This window comes from Phaethon lepturus, unplaced genomic scaffold (assembly GCF_000687285.1).
Source record: "Phaethon lepturus isolate BGI_N335 unplaced genomic scaffold, ASM68728v1 scaffold7718, whole genome shotgun sequence".
Taxonomy (NCBI): domain Eukaryota; kingdom Metazoa; phylum Chordata; class Aves; order Phaethontiformes; family Phaethontidae; genus Phaethon; species Phaethon lepturus.
In genome coordinates this window covers 38669-63693 of record NW_010556844.1, presented here as the reverse complement: position 1 = coordinate 63693, position 25025 = coordinate 38669, and the positions used below count along the sequence as shown (strand labels likewise).

Below are 25025 nucleotides of genomic sequence, written 5' to 3'. Positions count from 1 at the left end.
AATCTGGTAGACAAAAATTGGTATTTCTAGTGCAATATCAAATAAGGAATACATGAGGGAAGGGGGAGTGGATGGCCAACAGGAAGAAGAGGAGGCAAAGGAAATTACTTCTATAGTTTAAATATTAAGAAAGGATTTTTGTACTCTATACTTAGATTTCAATTTATAGTAATGTAAAAAAAACAAAAGAATTTTAATTCCAAAATTGCAAAACAAAAATTTCCATTAAATTGTCCAGTATTGTAAATAGGATGGAAGAAAAACTGTTTGACTCAACCACTCTGTTGAGAGCCTGAGGAAGAAATTAAGAGGTTTGTAAAAGGAAGGAAGTAGCAAACCCACTTGCTTTAAAATAAGCCCTGTCAAAACATCTCAGTCTAGAACAGATGCTTAACTCTTCAGAAATGTAAGCAGAACAGGAAGTATTACTAGAGTAACTTTTAATTTATCGTGAACATCAGCTTAACGATCTCCTAATGATACATTCCTATAACAAATTATGTCAGCATTGTGAAGGGAGACTTAGTGCATATTATAGCTGTACTGGAACAAGTGAGAAAAACTTTGAGGCCATTGAATTTGTGTTTTGAAAGTTAAGACATGCTTTGATGAACTTTTCTAATTACTTATTCCCACAGCAAACAACAGCAGTTTGTTGTAATAGTAATACCAGAATAGAATAGTAATACCAGGATAGAAAGTTTAGTGGAAACAACTAAGTGAGCCCTAACATATAAAGTAGAATCATAGATTCATAGAATCATTTAGGTTGGAAAAGACCTTTAAGATCATCAAGTCCAACCATAAACCTAACACTGCCAAGTCCACCACTAAACCATGTCCCTAAGTGCCATCTTAGTGTACTTCAAATAGGGAAACAAGGTAAGAACGAAATAGCCTCCAAAAAATCTGTATATTAGAACCTTTTGAGTAAAAAGTTGTATTTTGACCAAAGACAATAAAAAGCATTCCCAGAAAGATCTTCCCCCAATTCCTTAACCACTTTTTAAACAAAGAAGCTTCTATATCCACAAAGCTTTTTCTTTTTATTCCATTTTCTTCCCCTGTCTTGCATTTCTAATTGAGCTGGAAAATGATGCATCATCTGAAAATTTACATCGGTCACAAAGCCAACACCCTTCCCTGTGAGAGGGGGATTCTTCACTCGCCACGTGCTACCCCACATCATGGAGTCAGGCACTGCAAATGTGCAGACATTAGCAGCTGACAAGATTAGTCTTTCTCTTCGATCTAAATACATGAGAGAGGAGGATGAATTACAGATTTGCAGGATGTTTACCACATTACAGTAGGTTAGTTGTTTGGCTCCAGCTGGGAGAAAACCTGTTGTAAGGGTCAACAATGGATTGCATTTGATTTCATTTTCAGAGCCCAACTCTAATCACGCACAGGCGTAAATCTTTCACTGCTCCATGACCAAGACTCACATTAAGCCTAACAGTAGACACGACTTAAAGTAATGAAGATAGAAGATGCTTATTTTGAACTCTGAAGTTGCCAGCAAATTTATTTCTTGAAAGCCTACAGCAAGAATGATTACAAATACTGTATCTTAGCAGTAAGTTCCAAATTCTTTTCAATCTTAACCTTTCTCAATTACTTAACCTTCACAATGCCACTTACATGTTTTCTTCTGAAAAGACACCTAAAGTTAAGCAACTTCTTCTCAACCATTCAACAAGTCAATGTTTAAGCAGCTAGGAACATACCCCAGGTCTCGTGGCTCCAGGCTGCTTGCTCTGCCCCTAGACAATCATCCCAGGTAATTCTATACCAGCTACAATAGCAAGGTAAGCCTTTCAACATGCACACAGTGGGAAGCACTTTTCACCTTCTACAAAGTGTGAAATGAATTAAATAATTAAGTTTTTAATGAAAAGCTGCTTCTCTGGTCTAGCTTTGACAAACACCATCTTGCTGAAAATTGCTATCACTAGCACCAGCTGTATAAGCCTGAACGAAACAGTATAAAGCTAGTTTCAAGCCTATTTTAATAATAGTTTAACATTAGCTGGTTCCTAAATGGAAACAGAAGGTGATTTACAATCACTTATCGTACACAGAGCTTCCTTATTACTGGAGTTACAAATTAACAAGCCCGTTCTGCAGTTCCAGTCAGCTGAGCTCCCACAGCAGCATCACGCCAAATTCGCACTCATGCTCCGCAATACTGCCGTTCACAGCTCAGCAACCTGTGAAACATTGATCTTAATGCCAAAGTCTTCAGTTTCAAATGCATTTCACAACAGATATGGGATGAAACACACCCCAGGTGATCTTTCTCCTATAAATCATAAATTAAAAAGTGCAATTTTCATTTAAACTACAAATAATTGATGATGAATTTGCACAATAGAGAGCTAGGATTCCTTCTAGCAGGAGGCTCATAATTATTTTTAAGGAAATATTTATACTCATTATTCACATGGGAGTGCTTGGAGCACTGTGGTCTCATTTACAGCAGATCGTTTTAGCTTTTTTCATCACTTGCTTGTAGTTTTCTTTCTTCCTTTTCTCATGAGTGTCTGACTTTATGATCAGTAATGGTCTTTTTAGGACTTTGAGAAGCAGATGCTGGGGACTGCACAGACACCTAACAGGAAGGAATCAGAGAGCTTCAAAATAAGTCAAGGATTGGGTATTTGACAGGCATCACAGGATAACCCCAGACCTGGAAAAGCTCAATGTGCTTAGAAGTAGAATGGAGGTGGAGGAGGGAAGCAAGCTGTTGGGAAGCTGGCTAAGAAAACCAGACAGATAAAAGCACCTGACAGGGCTGTCTGAAGAAGCCAGTGCTCACTGTGAGCTGGACATATCAGTATTTTTATGTTATTTTAATCCCTCTTTCTTTAATAGCTTTTTCCTCTTTGTTTATAAGCAAGAATCCCTTGAGCCTGTGTGGTGTCACCTACACCACTCATCAGGGATTGACAAAGAGAAAGAATGCCGGAATAGACAAGCTGTATTCCAGGACTTAGTTGAAGGCTGAGGAAATCAAGCTATACTACCTGGGAGAAGGAAAAGCACAAGGTCCCATTCCCAATAGAGTGCTACTAGGAAAAAAAAAAAAGGGGGAAGAAACCCAGCAGGTGATCTTAGCACTGTAATACCACAAACCAGCTTACAAGACTAGGAAGGCATGGAAGAGTATCGGTTTCTGTTATTTATGTTTAGTTATCAAGTGCCTGCCTACACTGATTGGTGAAACTGCCACCCTTTAAATATTGTTTTTTATCTCTGGGAGTGAACAAACCTATGCAGCAAGTAGACTTCCCAATGCACAGAGTCTGTAGCTACAGTTCCCTCCTTTTGTGGAAGATGCTATATGATTGCACTGTGAGCCAAATTTAATGAATGTGTCCATAAAGCACAGAGATATTTGATTTCAAGGTAGACAATGTAGTGTGCTTTTCCTTTCCGAGGAGCCCTGCCAGATACAGTTAAAGATTAATATTATAAAACAGGCCTCAGGGAGAAATTTTGTCTGCTTCTCCCTCCCTCCCCCAATCCTCAGCATATTTAAAGCAAAGTGGATAAAACACTACATGCATCTGGCAGCTAATGGGGAACTACAGGGCAGAAATTATGGCTCCATAAAAAAGTCGGGATGTCTGGCTGATTCTGGAAATGCTAAGGAGTTTCTGAAAGGTACACAGGTGATAGAGCAGGTGTAAAATAATGATTTACTGTGACAATCCTGTGCATCAAGCAGAAACAGAAGACATAAAAGAAACAGATTATGAGTTGTTGTTCTTTCTTGAAAAACTTTCTTGAAAAGTTTTTCTTGAAAAACTGTGAACAGTGGAGAAGGCATCTATTTCAATCACAGCCAAGATCAAAGAAGATTTCTGCAATGCAAAAAAGGAGCAGTCACTTAGAAATATAATGGTATTTATCTTCTTCAAACAATGTCTTCAACCTGAAGACTGTTCTCTAAACCCACCATCCCTCGTAACAAGAGCTGTAAAAAGCCCACTTTTGTGTATCATTCTGTCTCGAAATGTGGTCTGGTTTTCTTTCTGTTTCACTTTGCAGCACACCTGCTGGAGTTAAGGGATTGGATGATTATTAAGCAGTATGTCCACAGAAGAACATGGTTTGTCTGCCTAGGATTTCATGTCACTGTGCTCTTTCTGAATTCAATTCTTTTCCACGCCTCTTCAGCTGCGGGTAAAGGTGTCCAGATGAATTTCAGCATTCTCCAACAGCACAGAAATCCAGACATTCCAAGTCACTATGAGCAGCTCTGTAAAGTGTTCAATGTCCACACTCATACAGGGTGGCCAGACGCGTATCATTTCTGCACTGCTGGGTGATGAATGAATTGACTGTCTACAGTGCAGAAACACGTAGAGTTATTGAATGATTTTTTAAAAAGAAAACTACCCTTTTAAACTTCTTCATCACACCTGCCTTCTACAACTTAATCACCCCCAGGGTAAAACACTATCAGCCTATTTCATCATTTGGCCATCAGGCTAAGGTGTCACCTATGTAAAGGTGTTGCCCAAGTAAAGGTGCTTACGATACTGTTGGCTGCTGCTATCTGAGCATTTACTGCTTCTTGTTGTTCCTGAGTTGCAAGAAGTATTGCTGTAGGCAGTGAATATATTCTGAAATGCCACTCTATTCAGAACTATTAAAAACAAGGCTATCAATGCGTCTTTATGTTAACATTTAACTCAGTTAACTTGGATTAACCCTTTTGGCAGCTGAGCAATATTTATGTTGTTCTCCTTCTTGCCTGTGAGCTGAGTAGGTGTAAACATAGAACAGAGTCCTGGTATCTACCTCTCTCAATTTCTTAATACCACAGTGTTTCACAGCTTGCTTGTATTGTTGCCCTCTGCTCCCTCTACAGGTTTTTTATCTGTTGGAGATCTGCTGCATCAACATTATCTTCCCTGAGGATACGCATCAGTCTGTCATGTTGGAATTTATCTAAAGCCTTCTCAATGTCAACAAAGAAACACGGAGAGAAATCCATTCTTACCAATGTACAATATCTCAGGCTTAGGATTGCTTAATTTATTCTGACTCCTGAACATAAACTGATTGCAGGCTGACTTGTATCTTTTTTTCTCAGTGTATTGCTTTGTGTTCCATCAAGAATTTAAAATATTTTGAGGGCATAGTTTATCAAATGTATAGCTCAGTGCCAGTCACTGTTTATGGCTTAGCAATTGTTATATAAAAATTAAGATTTTTGAAGTTTTCTTCAAAGTATCCTGCATGTAATTGGTTAGAAAGTTTAAGCTACTTTGTTTAGAAATATTGAGTGGTTATGGCATTTCACCTGTCACATCACTCTCCTCCAGGGCTCTCTCATGCTCTTTACTTTCTAGGTTCTGTGTCAGAATTACCAGGCCGTCTCTATGAGTGTCTATCCTCAGGTTTCTGAGAAGAATCATTTTAAAGCTCTGTCCTGTATTCTTGCCTGTCTTTCAATTTTTTTTTTATTTCTAGCATACTTTGCTGGTCTTAATCTTCATTCTTCAGAAATTTCCTGGTGCTCCAGGTAGATTTTTTTGGGCTGCCTTGCACTTCTTCTGGCTTTGTTGTGCAACTTTCTTAATTCCTTCCTTCTCCTATCTTTCTTCCATAGTTTCTATAATTTTCAGGATCCTTTCTGTTATTGGTGGTTGCTTAGCATTGTATCTTTTCACCTCCCCTCACAGAATCACAGAATCACTAGGTTGGAAAGGACCTTCAAGATCATCAAGTCCAACCATTAATCCAGCGCCACCATGTCCCCTAAACCATGTCCTGAAGTGCCACATCCACACGTTTTTTGAACACTTCCAGAGATGGCGACTCCACCACCTCCCTGGGCAGCCTGTTCCAATGAGGTGGTTTTATATACCAGAGTTGTGACATGCCTTCAGTTTTCTTCTATGTTTTTCCTCTCTTCTACCCATCAAATCTCCCCTTCGAAGTCTATTTCTCATGTTTGTTTCATTTCAATTTTGAATCTACAAAAATTTGAAATATTTTCTATTTTACATCCTTTCAAGCTTAACGTCAGCTACAGATTCTATTGATCCTAGCATGTAGAATGAAGTTTTGATCTTGCAATATATCTGATTTCCTGCAGGACCGGCTCTTCTGTTCAGCTGGGATGATGCTGAAACCAGACATTCCAGATAATAGGATCATGTCTGTTGTTTGCAAATTCAGTCAACTTGTTTTCCCTTTTACTCTTAAATACAAAGCCAGGAATTCCCGATTAGATAGAGCTAACCATACAAATGCTTTACATTCTAGCATTAGCACATTATAATCAAATTCTTCCAGCATTTCCTCTCTTTGCCTGCTTCCCCCCCCAGTTCTTTATAAGGACTATTTTTTACATCTTCTTTGAAGTCTTCCAAAGTGCATGAAAGATTAAAATACAGAGTCCAGATGGCAAGGTGTGTAATCATAAGCAGATCACGTTTCAAAGTACTGATGGCCAGGCTTTTTTGGTTTTGTTTCTAAATTTCTCCAAATCCTGTGTAATCTCTTTATTCACCTTAAAGTATCGTATCATAAACATTTCCTAGTTCTATACATTTTCTTTCCCAGAGTTCCATATCGGTATGTTTTCAAGTGTTTGCTTTCCTCCAATGTTTTTGGAAGCCATCTGATTTTACAACTAATGTTTATACCCCATGTGGTAATCTTCCATTTGAGGTTTTCCCACCCATCTTTTGCATATCTAATTTTACAGAAGGCAATAACTAACATCAATTTCTACAGATGGATGATTAACCCCAAATTGGTAATTTAAAAATCATATAAATTAAAAAAATAACATTTTCCTTAGATTTTCATATATCCCTGGAAGTGTCTAGCGAGTTTCATTACAAAAGAAAGCTTAAAAACCTTTTGCATAATTATGGAATTCCACTAGAAAAAAGGAGATTATGAAAGTTAAGGATGCAAATTGAGGACTTAACGGAGAAGGAGATTCAGTGTTAAATGCTTCATCTTACCCTCTAAATGACTGTAAAATTTTCTAGCACTGGTAAAACAACACCATTTCCTCTACTGTCATTCTCAGATATAGCTGAACCATTTCAACTGAAGCTTCCCAAATGATTCAGCTTGAGGCAGACACTCAAAAATCAATCTGAACGTTTTAAATTTGGCAAAGGTACAAGCATTTAAGAAGAGGATCTTATACCAGTAAATACTTGGCAATCTGAGCTAAAGGCATCCTTATTTGCCTGAGCTATAACAACTTCCCTGATCAGAAGCAACCAGCTGTTTCTCAGAAGCCACTGCATAACTCTGCAGTGTTGGCTGCACTTCAGTACCAGGTAACACAATTTTTATGCACTACTGTGACTACAGCAACAGTGATTTTAATGATCAGAAAATTCTTCTTCCCTATCAGCAAAAATCAGTCTCTTGCCGGAGCTGGTGGAAGCTCTGTGCTTCGCAATATTGAGAATAAGACTGGACGGAGCATTAAGAAAGCATGCTGTACAATGGGAGCTCAGTGGTCCCTGGTGTAATTATTTATTTAAATGGAGCTACAAACCCTTAATTCAGAATTTATTTGGCCTACCAAAGAGGGAAAAATTCACGAGATTGACATACAGCATTTGTGTGATTACACACACATTTAAGAAATTCCTTCTTGTGAAGGCTTCAAGAAGAACATACATCAAAATGAAAAAGCTGTAAGCAGCATTGTTTAGAGAAGAATAAAAGCTCTGACATGGTTTACTACAGCTTCCTAACATCCATTTGCTTTTAATCATTATCATATTAAAATACTGAGCAGGAAATGTCATTAAAATAAATTTTGAACTGATCATGGAAATAAATAAATGGAATTAATTTTTTATTTGCAGATTTCCTCTGTGAAAAATACTGCTTGGTGAGATTATACCTCACACGTGCAAGGAATGCTGAAAAATGAGCTTGACATTGGTATGCAAGGTGCGGAATAAAAAATATGCAGGGAGGGAGCTTTGTCCGCTAATTAAGAGTAGTGGATTGTAACAAGATTCCTGGAGACTGGCACTCCTTGGATAAATCACTTGAACAAAACACGTTCAGACGAGGGCATCTCAAGTCGATTTACCCTGTCTGGATATAATTTTGAAGTTCACTGCATACCAGCTGAAGCATCCCTACAATAGAGTTCACAAGGGGAGTTGTCAGGGGTGACCTTTTAGTGATGCCGCTCTCTCTCCTGCCCCAACAGAAGCAGGGACAGCCCCAAAGCTGAGGAGAACCTGCTTTTGCAAGCGTTATGCTCTAGACTTTGGTCTCCTGTGGTTCACTCAACACATGCACAGATGGGATGCCAACATGAAATCACCACAGAAAGTTTTCACAGAGAGAGTAATAAGAAAATGATTAAAAGGGAGGCTGGATGTAAATCAAAATTCATGAGGCCTCCCAGATGGCCTTGACCCAGTAGCTGGCACACACTGATCCCCTCTATCACAGATCATCATAGTTGACTGGGGATGATAACTTTTGATGTGTTATTTAAAATGTAGAACTTTCAGGGCAGCAGTCCTTATCCCATTTTTAAATTTTCATGGACAAAAAGCAAGTCATTCTATTCTTGACTTTAGAATACAAGCAATAAACAATGAGCACATGAGTTTTCCCAGGTATTTTTACAGGAGCTGGAATGCTCACCTGTGTTAAGTGAGGGTAAGACACAACTTTTTCTGTTTCATACACTTGAGTTTCTGTATTTTAATGCTCTTATCTTCCTAACTGGAGTATTGCAGTTTTATCAAAATAGTTATGCTGTTTGGATTAAGCCTAACAGGGCCCTTCTGATTTTTTTAACATATTTGCCATGCTAGAAACAACAAACAAACCTTCCAAAAACAGTTTATATAGAGCTGATTTGGGATTACTCTTTTATGGTGTGCTAAATTAAAAAAAAAAAGTTTAATTTTGTTATGTCATTCCAAAATTGCAAAAGCATTTTAGAATTTTGGAACTTGAATTGACAGTTAAAAAGAAGAATCATTTTATTATTTTTGTGCAGTATATCACTTTGTTGATGCTGCTGGCAAATTTTTTGCACTTCCAGAATGCTTAGCATTTAGCTCAGTGACATAAGTACCACATATGAATTCTTATAGTTGCTTTTAGCTAAATTCTACATATAGATAGCTTCCTTATATGCTTGAAACAGAGCAAAAATATAGTCCTTTTAGGGGAATGAAATGTAGAGGATATATTTGGATTCTGATAACTTCCTAGGATGTTGCATTCAAGATGCAATATGAAGATGGAGGAAGGTAGTTCACAAGGTTTTGACAGTGTATGGAGCAATCCATTTGGTATCTTTGTTTTAAATATATGAGATGCAAATATCAAGGCACTACAAGATCCTCCATTCCAGCACTGCAGCTATAGTTACAGGTTATTCCTTTTGGCTTGGTAAGATTTACCTCTGTTTGACACCAAGTGACCATAGTTTTTATGTTCCTAATCAATAAACTAGCTCAGTCACTTCGGTTGCAAATCCATCTTTAAGGTTAACTTCTGTGAGAGACAAATATTAAAGCATGCAGCATTGTGTAGCACTGAATAATGTTTGCAGCAGGTACAGCCCAAACTAAGAGTTTCTATGGAGCATTTTTTCATTTATCATGGAAGCCTATCTGTACCTATAGAAACTCAGACTGTCTGCACATGAATGTGAATTCCCTAACTTCCCCAGTATTTTCATTATAAAAGCTCCAAAGAATTTACAGTTTAAGGGCAAAGCAATTATCATTAAGAGCTTCCTCTCTTGCACTTTGGACACCAAGAGAGCAAATATTAGTTAGGGAACGCCACGAGCAAACAGTGCAGTGAACCACAATAGGTTGCACGCAACAAAACCCACATACACTCTGCATGGCCTGCGGAAACATTACATATAGCACAACCACGGTTATAGCCCTGAGTTAAAATCATATAGAACATGCTGATTTTGCAAAATTGAAAGATAAACAAACAGTAAGACATTTACCTTCCACATCAAGGCACCTAGGTGGGCTATCTGACCAGATAAGGTTATACATGCACTCAAGGAACTCTGCCCCTTCTAGTTTATATCCAGGAAAGCATTGATAATGCACCACTGTTCCTACGGGGAAGGAGGACTCGAACTCAGATACGTTAATGTAACTATGAGGAAGAACGAATGGCCTCAGGCAACCTGCAAATTAAGAAGAGGGAAGTATCTTTTATTATAAGGTGCTTACCTCAGTCATCTTTACACATCTTGGTTATAATTCCTAAATTGAGGAGTGTGATAGTTTTCATCTTCTCTACTATGAATGGCATGCCTGCATGATCTCCCTCAGATACATATGCCTCATTATCCTGTTTCAAACTAGCCCACATGCTTTGCTAGCATGGGATTCACTCTCAGCAAATCCAGGAAAGGTTTGTTTCACAAACATTCACTGGCTAAGCAGATGGCAATTTCTTTTTGAGGTAGAATCTTTACTAAATAAAGATTGACATTTATATAAACCATGAGTTTTATTCCTCCTCTTAAAATTGACAGGCATGTAAACCATCTTTAATATTAAAACTGCTCCTGTGACAAAGTGCACACAACTGTAAAAGATTCGCAGACAGAATTAATGATTTTGAAATTCCAGTTTGAGAAAGTCTGAAGAGACGTGACTTCCCATGAGCAGTCCCAGGATAAACACTGAATGAGGTCTCAAATTAGGTTATCAAAAAGTAAAGGTACTTGTTACCACCAGAAATTGTAAATATAGTCAGAGACTACGTTCTACTTCTGGAATTACTTCTGAGGGATTTGTACCATGGATGGCACTGAGCTGTGACAGCTAAATGGTCACCAGCCATATTTGGTGCAAGAAAGAGCAGTGAATTTAATAGATGACATGACTTTATAACATGTCATTCACACACATTCAGAGTCTGTCTTGAGCTGGTGTTTACATGAGAGTTTGTACTGGAGAAAAAAAAAATTCCTCATGGCCTTAGAAATGACCCTCTGGGTAATACTTAATACTGTTGATTTTTTAATTTGCAGTAATGTGGCGGAAAGATAATTAGTAATCAGGGAATGAAAAATAATATTCTAAAGTTATGAGACTAATAGGAGCTGCATTATGGCAATCCATAAATAGGTCTCTTGCCACTACTAAGAATTTGTGAAGGATGTTCATGGGACTCTCATGATTTTAAGCCTGCAGGGGAAACTAAAATCAGTCTGAGAACTTCTTGTAAGATACTGGCATCTAAAAGAAGTCTCACCAGCGCTTCAAGTAGTTATTTCCTTACAATGGCCTTTTGAGGGACGAAAGCAAAAGAAAACAACAGAAAAAGCTTGAAAGCTTTTTACAGCACACTGTACTACCAGAGCACTGCTTTTGATAGCTGTTTTACTAGCTGGTTATCTCCCTGCTCAAATAAAGCTTGAGCATCCTATCTACAGGCTACTGCTCGTACCCCTGATCAAGTATGCCTCACACATAACACACCGGTGCCTGCAAACCGAGCAGCCCACTGAGCAGGATGATATAAGCAGCCTCCAGTGGGACAGAGAGAGCGAGCAGACTGCTCGAGCAAGACCAAGCTTACTCTCGTCTGAACTGTAGCAGGGAAAATTTTGTCCTGCTGGCTCAGAATTTTAATTCTCATTGGGAGCAGGACAGAGATTTGCTTGAATTTGTATGAGCGCCAAGTGTTTGTGAAAAGCCCTAGGTCTCCAAACACCTCAAGCTGGTTGAAAACTTCATTTTGACTTTTTTTTGCTAAGTAATTCACATAATTCCAGATCAGTAATTATCATTATTATCTCATGGCAAAAGTAGTTTGAAGCTGGATTCTTATACGCTTTACAATCCTTTCCCACTGCTCTGCCAGAAAAAAGGCATGTTAGTGTCATGAGACTCCCCTGCCTGTTGTAATCAAAGGGTGGGCCATGGAAATGTAATTGACAGCCTACCTAGTGCAAATAGACAAGTGCCTTTGAGATTACTAGTGCTTGACATAGCAAAAAGAAAATTCTGGAGTCAATTTTAGAACAGGCTTATAGAATTTGGCAAAATATGGCAGATAGATAGATACTTGAATCTGAATTGCCCATTCTCTACCTGTCTGGTAGTTGCAGCACTTTGCTCTTGTGCAATTGATTTCATAAATTTTATTAGCACTGCTTTTATTTTTAAAAGCAGCTAATATTGAATATTGAGTAGCAGCAACTGATTGTGTTTCATTGTATACATACAGCAACAGAAGAAAGTAACAAGCTGAGGGGTACTTGGGGGACTTTTGCTTACCCAGTTCATACTGACTCTCACAAAATTTCCACCTGGATCTTTGTCAATACTGTACCTATAAATTAATCTTCTGAGTAGTCATCTCACCTAACTGCAAGAGTCTTAATCCACCTTAATTAGATGTGAGGTGCACTCACTCCCAAAAATGGGCTGTATACTTCATGCTGCCACAACCCATGCCATTGCTGATAAGACATCCCGAAACTAGCACCCACTTTTTTATGGGTTTGTGAAAACTCCCCTTTTCTGATGGCCCTCTTCAGATACACTGAGCTAGCCCTGTAATGTGCCTAAATTTCTACATGCTTGCACCAGAGTCTACAACAAGACCTTGAGACAGAGTTTGATGTGCCCGAAACTGAGGGTCCTGGCCCTGGAGACCCATACAAACTAAGCTGCTGTAACTTTGGACTCTGGCACCCATTAATCTCATCACTTCACAGCAGAAAGGCCAAGCGCTGACTTTTATGTCTCACCCTGCCACCGTCAGTCCTGAAAAGTGTCCCAGCTCCTCTGCCTGCCTGCCCCGATTCTGCAAATTGATGTGACAGTGTAAGTGCGTACAAAGACCTGTCAGCTTTAGGAGACCACAGATGGGTCTGAGGAAAGTTAATACTAACTGGTCTTCTCCTTAGCACAGACAGTTAAAATCTCTCAATGCTGTTCAGCTGATAAAGCTTGTTACCAAGATGTGAATTGGTTAAAACCAAGTCAATGGTGCTAACACGTGTGTGTTAGAAACGTCAAGGTAATAGCAGCCCAGGGTTATTGAATTTCCATTCACTAAAGCTGGCTTTCCTCCAGCCATTTCTTGCAGTCTAAGCGAAGCTGGGATCCCATGCTACTCATACCACTAGTTCTATGGTTAATGGCTTTTCTGGCCAAAATTGTTCCTGTGCATACCCTGAATTTTCAGTCAACACCTATGGGTTTAATGGACTGTGAACATGATCAATAACCCTGCTGGAAACTCCAGTAGAAGAACAGGTTCCAGCTTCTCTCTATCCCTGACTGCTGCATAAAGCAAAGAAAGGTAAACTGCAGTTAGAAGCTTACATCTTTTCAGAAATTAATTGGTGCAAAGATGTCAGTTGCCCATCAGATCTTTTGCTGAACTTCTGGCTGATTTAATCCTGATTTTTTTTAGAATGCAATGTATCCGTGTCAGATTTGAGACTAGCAAAAAAAAAGCAATATTTATAGTAGCATTTTAAGCATGGGTACGTTCAGAAAGTGGCATGTTCTTTCCTGCAGTGAACAACGGGGAGGAGAAATCAAAAAAACCTTTAGCAGCAGCACTATTCAAATACTCTAGAGTGGAGCTTATCAGATCACTGACATCCTTACAACTGTAGAAAAAAATATTGGCAAACTATCACAAGGTGCATGAGCTATAAAACAGGATGTGCTGGTGTACTAAACCTTGACAAATGGGCAGATTATCCCATGTTCCATCGTCTTGACATATTGAAACCATGGTGTCTAAGTCAGGGTAACGGATCTGGAATCCTTCATGACAGCTGATTATTAACTTATCGCCAGTCCTGTATGTCTTGTTATGAATCTCTGCATCTTCAACATGTGGAACAAGGCAATCTGTGACTTCACGAAAAAAAAATAGTAACTTAATTAAAAAAACATGGCTAGCTATTCAATAATCAAGCTCTTAAGCAAAAGTCATCAGTTAATATAAGTGCTCTGCTTAAACCATTTGCAAAATACATGCATTTCAGTAAATATGTCCTTTCCCTAGTTAAGCATTGGTTACAAAGTCTATTGCACTGTAGTAGAAGCTGACATGCTACAATAATGGATCATTCCCCCAGACCTTTTTAAACAAACAAAATTGAGAGTGTTTAGGAAGACTGTTTTTAATTCTGTCCTTCCATTCATCATGTGTACAAATTACACTGCCCAGTCTGACTATACCGAAGTCCCAAGCGAAGGCAGACTTTTTGACAGCACTAAGGACAGGACAAAAGAAAAGATAAAATACAGATATGGCATGAGGAACACAGAAAAACTGCCGTTTTAGCAGAGACACAGATGAAAATCAGGTACATTTACAAGGGTTTACCCAGCTCCATTCCACAGAGTTCATTATGAGAATGTTTTTACCTTAATCTCATTGAGTCTGTTTTAAATCAGATATTTTTATGTGCCTCAATTCATGTGCCTTTAGAGGGCATGATTTTTAAGGCCCTGAGCAGCATCTCAGAGTGCTTGTAGAAGACTCTCAACGTGGGAAATGACTGCAAACCTTTAGTGATATACAGGCATGGGCTCCATTACCTGTCTGGGATACATGTATTGGACAGTCTTATATCTCAGTGTATATACTAGTGCCAAAGACACCAAAATATAAAATAAAACCCAGAAGACTAAAAAATGAAAGATGTTGTGGAAAGTGCAAGGAAAGGGTGAGGCGGGTTAAAAAACCCTCTGTCAGTATTGAATAATTAAGAGACAAACCATGAGGATATGAGGGAATAGCCCAGGTGACTCAAAGTTCATCCTCATAAATGCAAAGTGAGATTAAACAGAAGAGAGGAAAAAATTAAATATTGGGAAAACATAATCAAAATTATCTGTTTATCTGCCAGCAGGCAATCCATGACAGAGATGGTGATAAAAGTTTCCAGGCATCAAAACCCACAATGTATTTCAAATAAAAGCAAGACAGTAAAAGTATTATAAGCCTTTTTTATGCTGTTCTTTTTTTCCCAACACTTCTACCACAAAAGACAATTATCATCATTTAAGAATGCAATATTTATTAAAAAAAAGAAGTTTCAGAAGTCCCTTGAGACTTACATAAAAAAGAAAGTTTCTGCCATTTTCATGGGTAATTCTCACTAAAGAGGAAAAGGCAACTCTAAATTTGTATTTAGCAATTAATTGTGAGCATGCACAAAGTAGATAGCAACAAGCTTGCTTGTTTGCTTAAAAGGGCAACTAGAAGCAAGATAAACTGTCATTTCGCATAGCACACGCAAACTACTAAGAGCAAACGTATTTCATAACGTATTTATGTATTTAGGCAAACTAGGGTATCTATTTTTCTGAGACTCCATCACTAAATTTTACTAATATGAAGTGGAAGAGTCTTGCTTTCCCAGTTAAATCATATTTTTCTTTGTACCCTCCCATTATAGGGATGTTTTCTAAAACACCTTGTACTTCACTAACTTCTAATATGGGGCCTGGACCTATTATTAGTCAAAAATTCCCCCATTTCTCTTGTTACTTTTAGCTCCTCGGCTGCTGCTGCAGGTACCTCCTGCTGCCTGTAACAGGAAAGGCTGGCAGTCTGTCAGGCAGTCTGAGAACCCGCGGCAAGAAGTTTTATTAGAATTTATTCATTTATAAATGCCCAAGTCTGGCAGGATGTGTACCCTAACAGAAGGTTATAAAATGCACTGGCCTGAGGATGCAGACATCACCTTCAAAGACTGAACAATTTTCTCTCTCTCTCTCAGGCAAGATAATCCGCAGGGGAGACAGCAGAGGATGTCCCGTAAGAAATGCCTGACGCTAAGCCTTGAATGCCGTTACGAAGAGGCTGCCCTGGGCACCCCCGAGGACAGGATGAGATAGATGGGGATCCTGCTCTGCGGCCACGCAGGAGGAGGTCAGAGATGGATGCCAGAAGATGAATATCTCACGCTTTTGGCATAACAGCTTTCTGTTGCTATACAAATAAAAGAGGTGTGTATATACATACACTGCAGGAAAATATGAGATTTCACTTTCAAAGTGGGGGAAATTGATTCTGTAAGAGTGATCTATTACAGTGACTTCATCCCCATTATTCCAAGTAACAGCTATAGATCGAATCATTTCAATCGGCTAGGTGTTGGCAGGGAACAGTGATAAGTTGCTCACTGTACCATCCTTTGCCTGCGACGTCCTGGCTGACTTTGATAACAGGCCTATTATAAGCGCCGGCTGAATGCAAGACCAATGGACCACAGTATTACAGCTCTTTTTCCTGATGCCTTGCGAGCAAATGCTTTCCCACTGGCTGAATTTGTATTGTTTAGCACTTAGGCATAAATTGCAGTAACCGCCTCTCCACAAACAACTGGATTAGTGGGCACAAATTCTGCTTGGATAAGCTGAGAATAAGTGACTGGATTTTAAAATATCCTGTCCTAGAAAATAAACTGCTTTATTCTAAGTACTTCTTAGCAAATCCGTGGAAGCTGCTAAACCATTTAAGGGAATACAGGGTCTTTAACCAGCATCGAACAGCAATGGCTATGACTTACACTCCTTTCTGGCAGTTTTACATGATCTGCTTATATGTACTGTGTGAATATTAAAATGGGTCAGCCAAAAGAACACCCTAGTTAGGAACAGATTTCTTATCTTGCAGAGGCACAAAGAGGTGGGGTGGAGTTGGCAGGCCTGACAGCCTGTGAGGTACAAAGGTTCATCTTGACCTAACTTTCATGAAGATGCAGCTTTGTACATCAGGATTTCTTGGCTTTAGCAAACCAAGTGTGTCCTCCATCACAGGAAGATTGGGCTGAAGAGTAAAATTTGTTAAACACTATAGTTACAGTGCTTTAGATTATGTGCAAACCATGCATCATCTCTCTGGAGTTCCAACTCCAACAGATGGAACTGTTTCTTCCAGCTCATGGAGAAGGAGGACCACCCTCCCTGCTCCCAAGAACACCTGGACCATAAAGGCAGCTCAGAAGGAAGGCATGACCTGGACACTGTAGAGATAGCCACACCATCCATGGGTACCAGCTGGCTTGGCATGGCTTGGGTCTACTGCAGATGAACTCTTAGCCTCCAAAAATTGGCCCTGGTCCATGCTAATCCAGAAGGTACTTGTAGGCATTGCTTGGGGACTACTACTTGACATTGGCCAAATCCATGTCAGGGACCTTTCTAACGCTGTAACGGTACGTGCAATTGAAGAACAGTGCGCTAGCCCATGCTCTGGCACTATTTTATTTATTTACTAGTCTATGTAAACTCAAATGCAGAGGTCCAGTGCTCCTACGTATCTCACTGTGGAGCAGTCTCTGAATTAGCCTTGACTACATCTAGCCTCACTGACAGACTGGAATGGAAAGGAACAGGGTGAAAGGGTGAAAGGAACATCATGAAGAACAGGTTGAATGCAGGGACAGCTCATCTGGACCCTGTGCTCTTAAAAGTAAACATTTAAGATTGATATTGTCTCTTGTTTTTCACTAGCGTTAAATCCATAGTACTGTGTTAGTAGGATAGTTCTGTGGATGGTAAACACAGTATTTCAGTGTATATTAAATTTCTGAGGTTGTATAAAGATTGTCTCTGCTTGTATTACAACAGTGCACAGAGACTTCGCCTAAGATCTGTGGCCATCATGCTAAGCGCAGGTTACAAACATCAGATAGCGCTTGGAACCAGGCTTAAGGATTGACAAACAGTGGGCAAGACAGATTAGACATGGAGAAATAAAAATATTTCAGTCATCTCACAGATCCATGGACAAAGGCAAAGAAAAAGGAGTGCTATACGTTATACAGGAAAACTGTAGCCAAACTACGTACTAGTCCACTACTTTTACTGCAGGTTTATCATCCCTGTCACTGGGAGAATGAGGCACTGAGGACATCTTGAAGGCATCTGCCTGCAGAAGCACTGGGAGAGAAGGATACAGCTCTTCGCTTGGTTGCCATCCCCACATACACTGCAAATTTAGATTGAATCTCATAGGACAGAGGTAGCGTTTGTTCCAAGTAGGGCAACAGTCTCAGCAGCAACATTATCACAGTGGGAGAAGATTAGATTGAAGTGTGAACAACATGACATATTGCTCTTAAACAGTAAATACAAAATTCCTACCTTAGAGCTTGGGTATTTATGTGCATAACCGTATTAAAATTGATGGAAGCTACATTCACAACATGCTGTAGATCAACATGAGAACATAACTCTAAGCACACAGATTTTTGACAGGGCATTTACTGGGCACCTAGTCACACAACTTCATTCTCATACTAACACTTAAAATCTCCTGCCTCTTAACAAGAAATGACTGACCTATAAAATCAAATTGATTGGATGGAGAGCTCCAGGTGAATGTATTAGTTTTAAAATCAATTACAATCTGAAATGTGTTTCTTTGCTTCCTTTGGTAAATAGCATTCGTTTCTGGTTAGACGTTGCTTCAGTAAACACATGACAATTAAATGTACATAACATAGAGACATAAAATTATATGTAAACATCCGTAGTTGAATCCAAACTTCTGAGATTAACTTAAAATGAACTGCAGTATTGAGTGTTTTTACTGTTCAAGCTCAGCTGGCAATATCTGACATTTACATATACTAGGATGAGAGGCATGTATAGCATAAGATAGCAAACATGGCAATCAGCCCCTGCCTTAAATGAGTAAATGCAATATAAAGTTCATTTTGCCTTGTGATAGCTAATGATGAATAGTAAAACATTAACTTCTTACTTCTCTGGTAGTTGATACAAATTTCAAATTTCTTTTTATATATCATTACAGAATTTCTGTAATGAGGGCTTTTATGTATGTCATTAGACAGCTGAGAATTACAAACCCTGTTAGAATTCCTCCTTAACTGCTCTCCAGATGTGCCACATTCCTACACTACCCACCTCCCTATCGTGCTCCTCTCTCATGATTCTGCTCCCAGTACACAAAAGGATCACTCTAAAAACCACTTAAGCAAATGCTTAGGTCTCATGGATCACAACTTAACCTTTGCTTAGTATTTCTTCTGAATCAGTGGTTGCATTGTGCATTGGAAAGAAGAATTAATTCCATCATCTAATTTTTTTTCTTATTGCTAAACCCTAGGATTGTTTTAATAATACCTGAGGTATTATTATACCGTTAATCAGGAAAGTACTTAAGCACTTGCTTCACTAAATCCTAAATCAGGGTCCTACTCTTCAATCCAAATAATAAATAGCATTTTTTTGCATATGCCTAATTTTGAGCACAGAACTTTTAACAAGACTAATCACATAATTATGGTTATGCTCAAGCTTAAGTGCTTTGCTTGATCAGAGTGTTGGCTTGCAATCCTTTTTAAGTGTTCTGTGCTGTAAAGTAATGATTATCTCTTAAGCAACTGTTGTCACATCATCCATCACATTCTCATCTTCCAATTCTTTCTTTTTTTTTAGAAACACCCAGCTCAAGTGTTGATCGAACTGCCATCAGTTTTGCTGTTGATGGCATTGTGATCAGAAACCTCCTCCACAGATTGCCACTGGGCTGGGGGGCCTGGGAAGAGGTTTGAATATTCAGTAAAACATGTTGATACTCGTTTTAACAACTGCACTGAATGATACGGGTACTATTTCAAAGATGCACATCAAAATTCCTAGAAGCTACCTGCAGTGGTTAAGAAAAGAGATTTTCCAAGCATCATAGCTTTCACTGGTAGTTCAAATAACCAGTTTAGACATACGCTGCTGTCACTCTACATGTATTCTTCCTTACATAACCATGAAATGAGAGACAAGGGCATTTATGGAAAGTGGCTGTAGCAGGAGAGGGCATGAACTTCATACATACATGATTTTTAAAGGCATCAGGTTGTTTCTTTGAAGCTGCCCCACACCATCATTATGACCAGGTGTTACTGGCCCCCATTGTCTTTATGTTCCACACATCAGCTGTCATCTCCGTGCGTACCCCAAGACAGCTCAAGACTGTGTCCCTCATGGCTCTGTAGCCTGTGGCCTCACACATGCCCAGGAGTCCATATTTTACCAAGACCTCTCCTGCCAACAGGGCAGCTACCTGAAAGACCATGGACTACATACCAGCTGCCTCTGGCTACTCTCTCCAGTATCTCATGCACCACTTTGACACAGACCACTGTTTAGTCTGTGTGACACCCCACTGAAGGGTGCGTATCTCCTGAGCATGGTCCTTCCAGGCCTGGCTTGCTCCTGTTGTGGCACATCCCTTCATGCACCCCTGTTGGGGCACAGGATTCTCATACCCACCCACCCAGCAGCATAAACAAGTTGTTGCAGTTTTCATACGTGCCGAGTGATGCAGGATCCTATGGTGTGGTGTGTTTATGAGGTGCATAAGTCTCAACTGCTTTTGAATGAAGCCCATATATTTATCCGATTTTAAAAGATGGAAGAATCCTAAAATAGAATTCTTCTTGAAGGCAACGAGGCAATGGCTAATGACTTCAGTGGAGAAGCCACAACACTAAAATGTATGCACTTTTTAACTAACACTTTTCATGTCTGTTGATTTTAATAGCTCTGTTGACCAAAAATAAATTAAAAAAAGAACAAGTTATAGCTTTAATATACTTGGTGAAATAAATCACTTGTGCTGCTTAAATGTACTTTTGGACAAAATTTCCATTTTGGAAATAGAAAAATTAATCCTCCTTCTATCTAACTCCTGGAAGAAGAAACTAATTCAACGCCCTAATTATTTAAAACCAAATACAATTTCAAAAATGCAATTCAATAAAAATAAATTTGTTTATGCCATAACAGTCTGAATTATCTCAACGACTTTAAATTTCTGCAGTCCAGGCATATTTGATTTCCCTACTTGAATCATGCACATGTCATAAAATATAATTCTTTAAAAGTCCTGATTAGCAGCAGCAGTAGCATTGGAAATTCATTATATTTTCCCAGTAAAATATTACAGAAAGAGTATTAAGTGGACAGCTTTAATAAATCATTACAGTTTACTGATACGGGAGGTTGTTTTTTTCTCTCTGCATCAATTTGTAACTAGGTAAAAGGAGAAACGTATTATCTTTTTTCCTTCCGATTTCTTTATGTCTCTTTCAACACATGCGCACATGCACACACACCGCCTCTCACGGTGTAAATTTAACTGACAAATGGGGATTATGGATGGGAAACTAAAGTATGTATCAAATAAGATGCAGTGAAATGGATGCCACTCTTTTGTGCTTTGTGCTGAGACACACGAACATGGTACATGGACAAGTGAGAAGAACAGACGCTGGTGAAGTGCTTTATGAAAACTGACTTACCTTCTTGTAGGCACACAGGTTTATCACTTGGTTTCCAGCTCAGGGAGCCATTAAAGTGTCTCACACAAAGTTTTTTTGAAGTACCATTAAGCCTGTATCCTTCTTGGCAATGAAACCGGACTACCACACTTTCAAAGAAAACACCTGCACTGGGTGTCTTGTATCCATGTTCAGGAGCTCCAGGATCAGCACAAGCATGTAGGTCATCAAACCCTATGTCAGACAAAGATACAATCAAACTGTGTTCATTTACTCCTCATGCAGCCGTAGTCATGCTTTTTCTAGGTTTTTCCGTTTGACATTTAATTTTCTTGGGGGCCTCACATCATCCATTAATGACCGCTAGCAGCCCTACTTGTGTACCAGGTACTCCAGACTCAGGAGAGGACCAGCCTCCAGCTATAGCAGAAATATTCAGGTGACAGAAATACTCCCGTCTTGTCATGCAGCTACTGAGGAAGCAAAGTCAACCACACTCCTCAGTAGCTGACCTGTATAAAAATAAAGCACTTGACCCAACCTACCTGTGGGGATCGTACGGTAATATGTCTGTAATTACTCTTGGGGACTATGGGATTTTGGAGGTCTGGTACAGTCACTGGAAAGAATAATAACGTGTCAGAAGCCGAGAGGAAGAGGAAATAAAGAAAAGGACATGAAGCCTAACTGCCATCCAAAGACATAGCAACTAAAACAGAAGATGAGCTGCTAAATACAGGGAGGGAGCTCTACCACAGGGAAAAGGGACATTGGACGTGTCCCTTTTGGGTCTATGTGATCCCTCTATCACGTTGGCTTGGTGGCCCTACCGAATTCTTAAAACGCTGTTACGGGAGCGCTGCATTACTGCACTGATGCCAGAAGGGAGACTGTCAAGCAGTTTACTTCCACAAAATTAACTGTAAAATAACAAACAAAAACCCAACAGTTCCAATCACAAAACGTGCCTGTTTATCACTTCATCAAACTCATTTCAATGTCATTTGCATAAACTGAAGCTTTTTTTTTTTACTGCAAAGCAACAACGGTTTAGTGCAGTGCTGAACAAGTACCGCATACTGAAAGAGCGAATAGCTTTGCAACAGGAACAGCAGGGGGGCAATTAATGCCCGTGGGAGGGGTGCCTGGAAAATATGCAAGTTTTGAGCTGAAAAGAATAGTATTGGAGAGCCTCAGCTAGTCCCTGCATGACAAGCATGAAGTGCCGCTGTGGTACAGTCAGAGAGAAGGAAGATATTACAGTAGAAGACCTTTCAAAATAAATCTCCGTTTCCCAAGGCCAAATCATTCCCTCTGCTGAAGGGCTCGGTGTGATGCTGTGGCAGCCAAATGGAGAACACTGAGGGTGGTAAAGGGCTCTTGCATTTGAACGCTGAATTTCTGCCTTCAGTCCCCTGGCCAAAGGCTGCTGGTGGAGAGCAGAAGCAGCAGACCCCAAGCCGCTGTGTCGTACGGCCAGTGACCTGCCCGCGCTAGCAGAGGCAGGGCCCACCGTGGGGTCACCACAGAGGATTGTGTTTTCCTGACTCTATACACGGCTGATTTTATTTGAGTCCAGGCCACTGCGCTGAACTCTCCCACCAAACTACAAGTGATGACCTGTAGAGGTGACCTGATGGCCAGAACCCACCCCGAATAACTACATGCCGGAGAGAGCCGTCACCTACACCAGCCTCAGCCCCTCTGCAGTGCTCCGATGCCCGGGGCACTTCACCTAAAGAGATTACACTAGTGTCTCCTCTCTTTGCAACTGCTGAAGCAGCACAAGAGCAGCAGAGCATCTGCTCTTACGCGGTTTTACTCCTCCGTCCAGTGAAGTTTTTCGTGAGAACCGATGCGTCAGTGCAGCAGCCAAGTCAAACAAATCTCTGAACTTCACGCCCGCTCATCTACCGCATGGCTCAAGACTCAATATCATTTGCTAACATGACAAACAAGGAGAAATACAGTCATTATGTTCATGGGGTTACACACTGTAGGCAATACTTAATAATAAAGAAGGGCTGTCCATTTTTACTGGAGATTATAAAGAAGCTTCTTATGCTTCAGGCAGCAAACCCACATCCTTCAATGAAGTCAATGATGATCTTAATTATTTTCCATTAAACCAAGGGATAACCTGACATTTAGCTCAATTTTGTTACTTCGGTAATCTCAGAATTTGCAGTCAGGCAAGGAATATTATAACCCACCTTGAAATATTATAATAAATGAAACCCACCTTTCTTACTAGGTGCATCAGGGAAAAGTACACAACTGCCTACTACTCTGCCTGTGCAACAACAGAAAAAAGAAAGGCTGAGGTCACGTACAATTTGCCTGGGAAAAAAATGAGTCAAGCTCATTCCTCAGTTTTCATTAAGTCAAATACGCAAAGTTAGAGATTTTGGGACCGTCAGTACAAAACACAACATAGAAGGCAAGAATGTTTTTTTCCCTGGTGCAGCCTAATTCTGTGACCCCACTGCCACTTTTCGGGTGACCTTTCACAAGCAAAGACGTTCATTCCTCCTAGGGATCATTTTGCAGTAAGATGTTCTCTTAGGCTCTTTTTCTCGAGTGCAGTTTGTGAGCAGACAAATCTATCCCCAAGGGGAATTCCCAAGATGGAATGGAACACGAATGGAAAATTTGAATTATGTACCCTCTGGTTTCTACAAAGCCAGGAGCCAGCTGTTATTCAGATACTGAATAACAGATGACACATGGAATCAGCACAGGATCACTGCTTCCATGCAGCATTTCCATTGCTTGTTCCTGAAGCAAGGAAGAAGGAAAAAGCCTCAGGGAATAGCCAGTTAGGCGCATCGCACACACAATACGGCAGCTTCTCATGGTAAGATCATAAAGGCAAAGCAAACAAAACCCCAGCCCCATCTTTTCTCCATAGCTATCAACAGTAGACTTGGCCCAAATCTCAGTCCTACTAAAATCAGTGCAAGCCACTTGTATGGCAAGCTGCTTCTTGAAGAGGTATATGATCCAGGCACAAAGCAGTGAAACCAGCGCTGTGCCACCTCTTCCCGTGCTTTGGCCGAGAAGGAGGCAAGGACGTGTGTGAGGGAGGTATAGCAGGAGGTATGGCCGCTGTGCTGGGGATCTCCCAGCGCACAGAGGGCACCGCAGGTGTTTTGAAGGGGCTGTTACAATCTAGAGAAGTCAGGAACTGCTCTGATTTTCACCAGGGTTGCTCCTCTCTTGCACAAGCGGTGTGCTGAGTATTTCAACAGCTCATTTAGCTGAGCGCTAAGTCCATCAGTCTTTTCCAATTTAAGCATGAAACTTCTGGCACAATATTCAAGAACAACAATGCTGAAACATCCCTGAGAAATGCCATCTTCCAGTTGTCCTTAATGGTATGAGACTTGGACCCTTTACATAATAATCCTTTTCATATAATCTCATCTTGTTAAGCTCCATCCTATCAAAAATGAGAAAATGCATGTCTTCAATTAAATACAGCTTGGTAAATTAAGTCATTTTTCTCACAATCTTTAGTTTCTTTCCTTTTTCAAAGCTATGCATTTAAGAGCAAGTACTCAAAGTTGTGATATAGTATTTTTATAATGGCAGGAATAATCTCACGTTATAGACGGGACTTTTGCTTTGGTCCCTTTAGAACCCGATGAAACCAGCCAAAACAATTTTCAGCCAAAGCCACAAGATTAATCTTTGGAAAGAACCATAAGAGTTACAT

The 25025-nt window shown here is 39.8% G+C and overlaps 1 protein-coding gene across 1 annotated transcript; it reads right to left on the bottom strand.

Moving 5' to 3' along the window:
• Window positions 1-10000: 10000 nt before the first annotated feature.
• Window positions 10001-21567, bottom strand: LOC104625046 (sushi domain-containing protein 4-like; the record flags this gene model as incomplete). The annotated part of the gene is made up of 3 exons (XM_010292574.1): window positions 10001-10189; window positions 13719-13898; window positions 21329-21567. Coding segments are annotated over 3 exons (608 nt in total), but the record flags the coding sequence as incomplete, so codon positions are not given.
• Between the last annotated feature and the right edge of the window lie 3458 nt (window positions 21568-25025).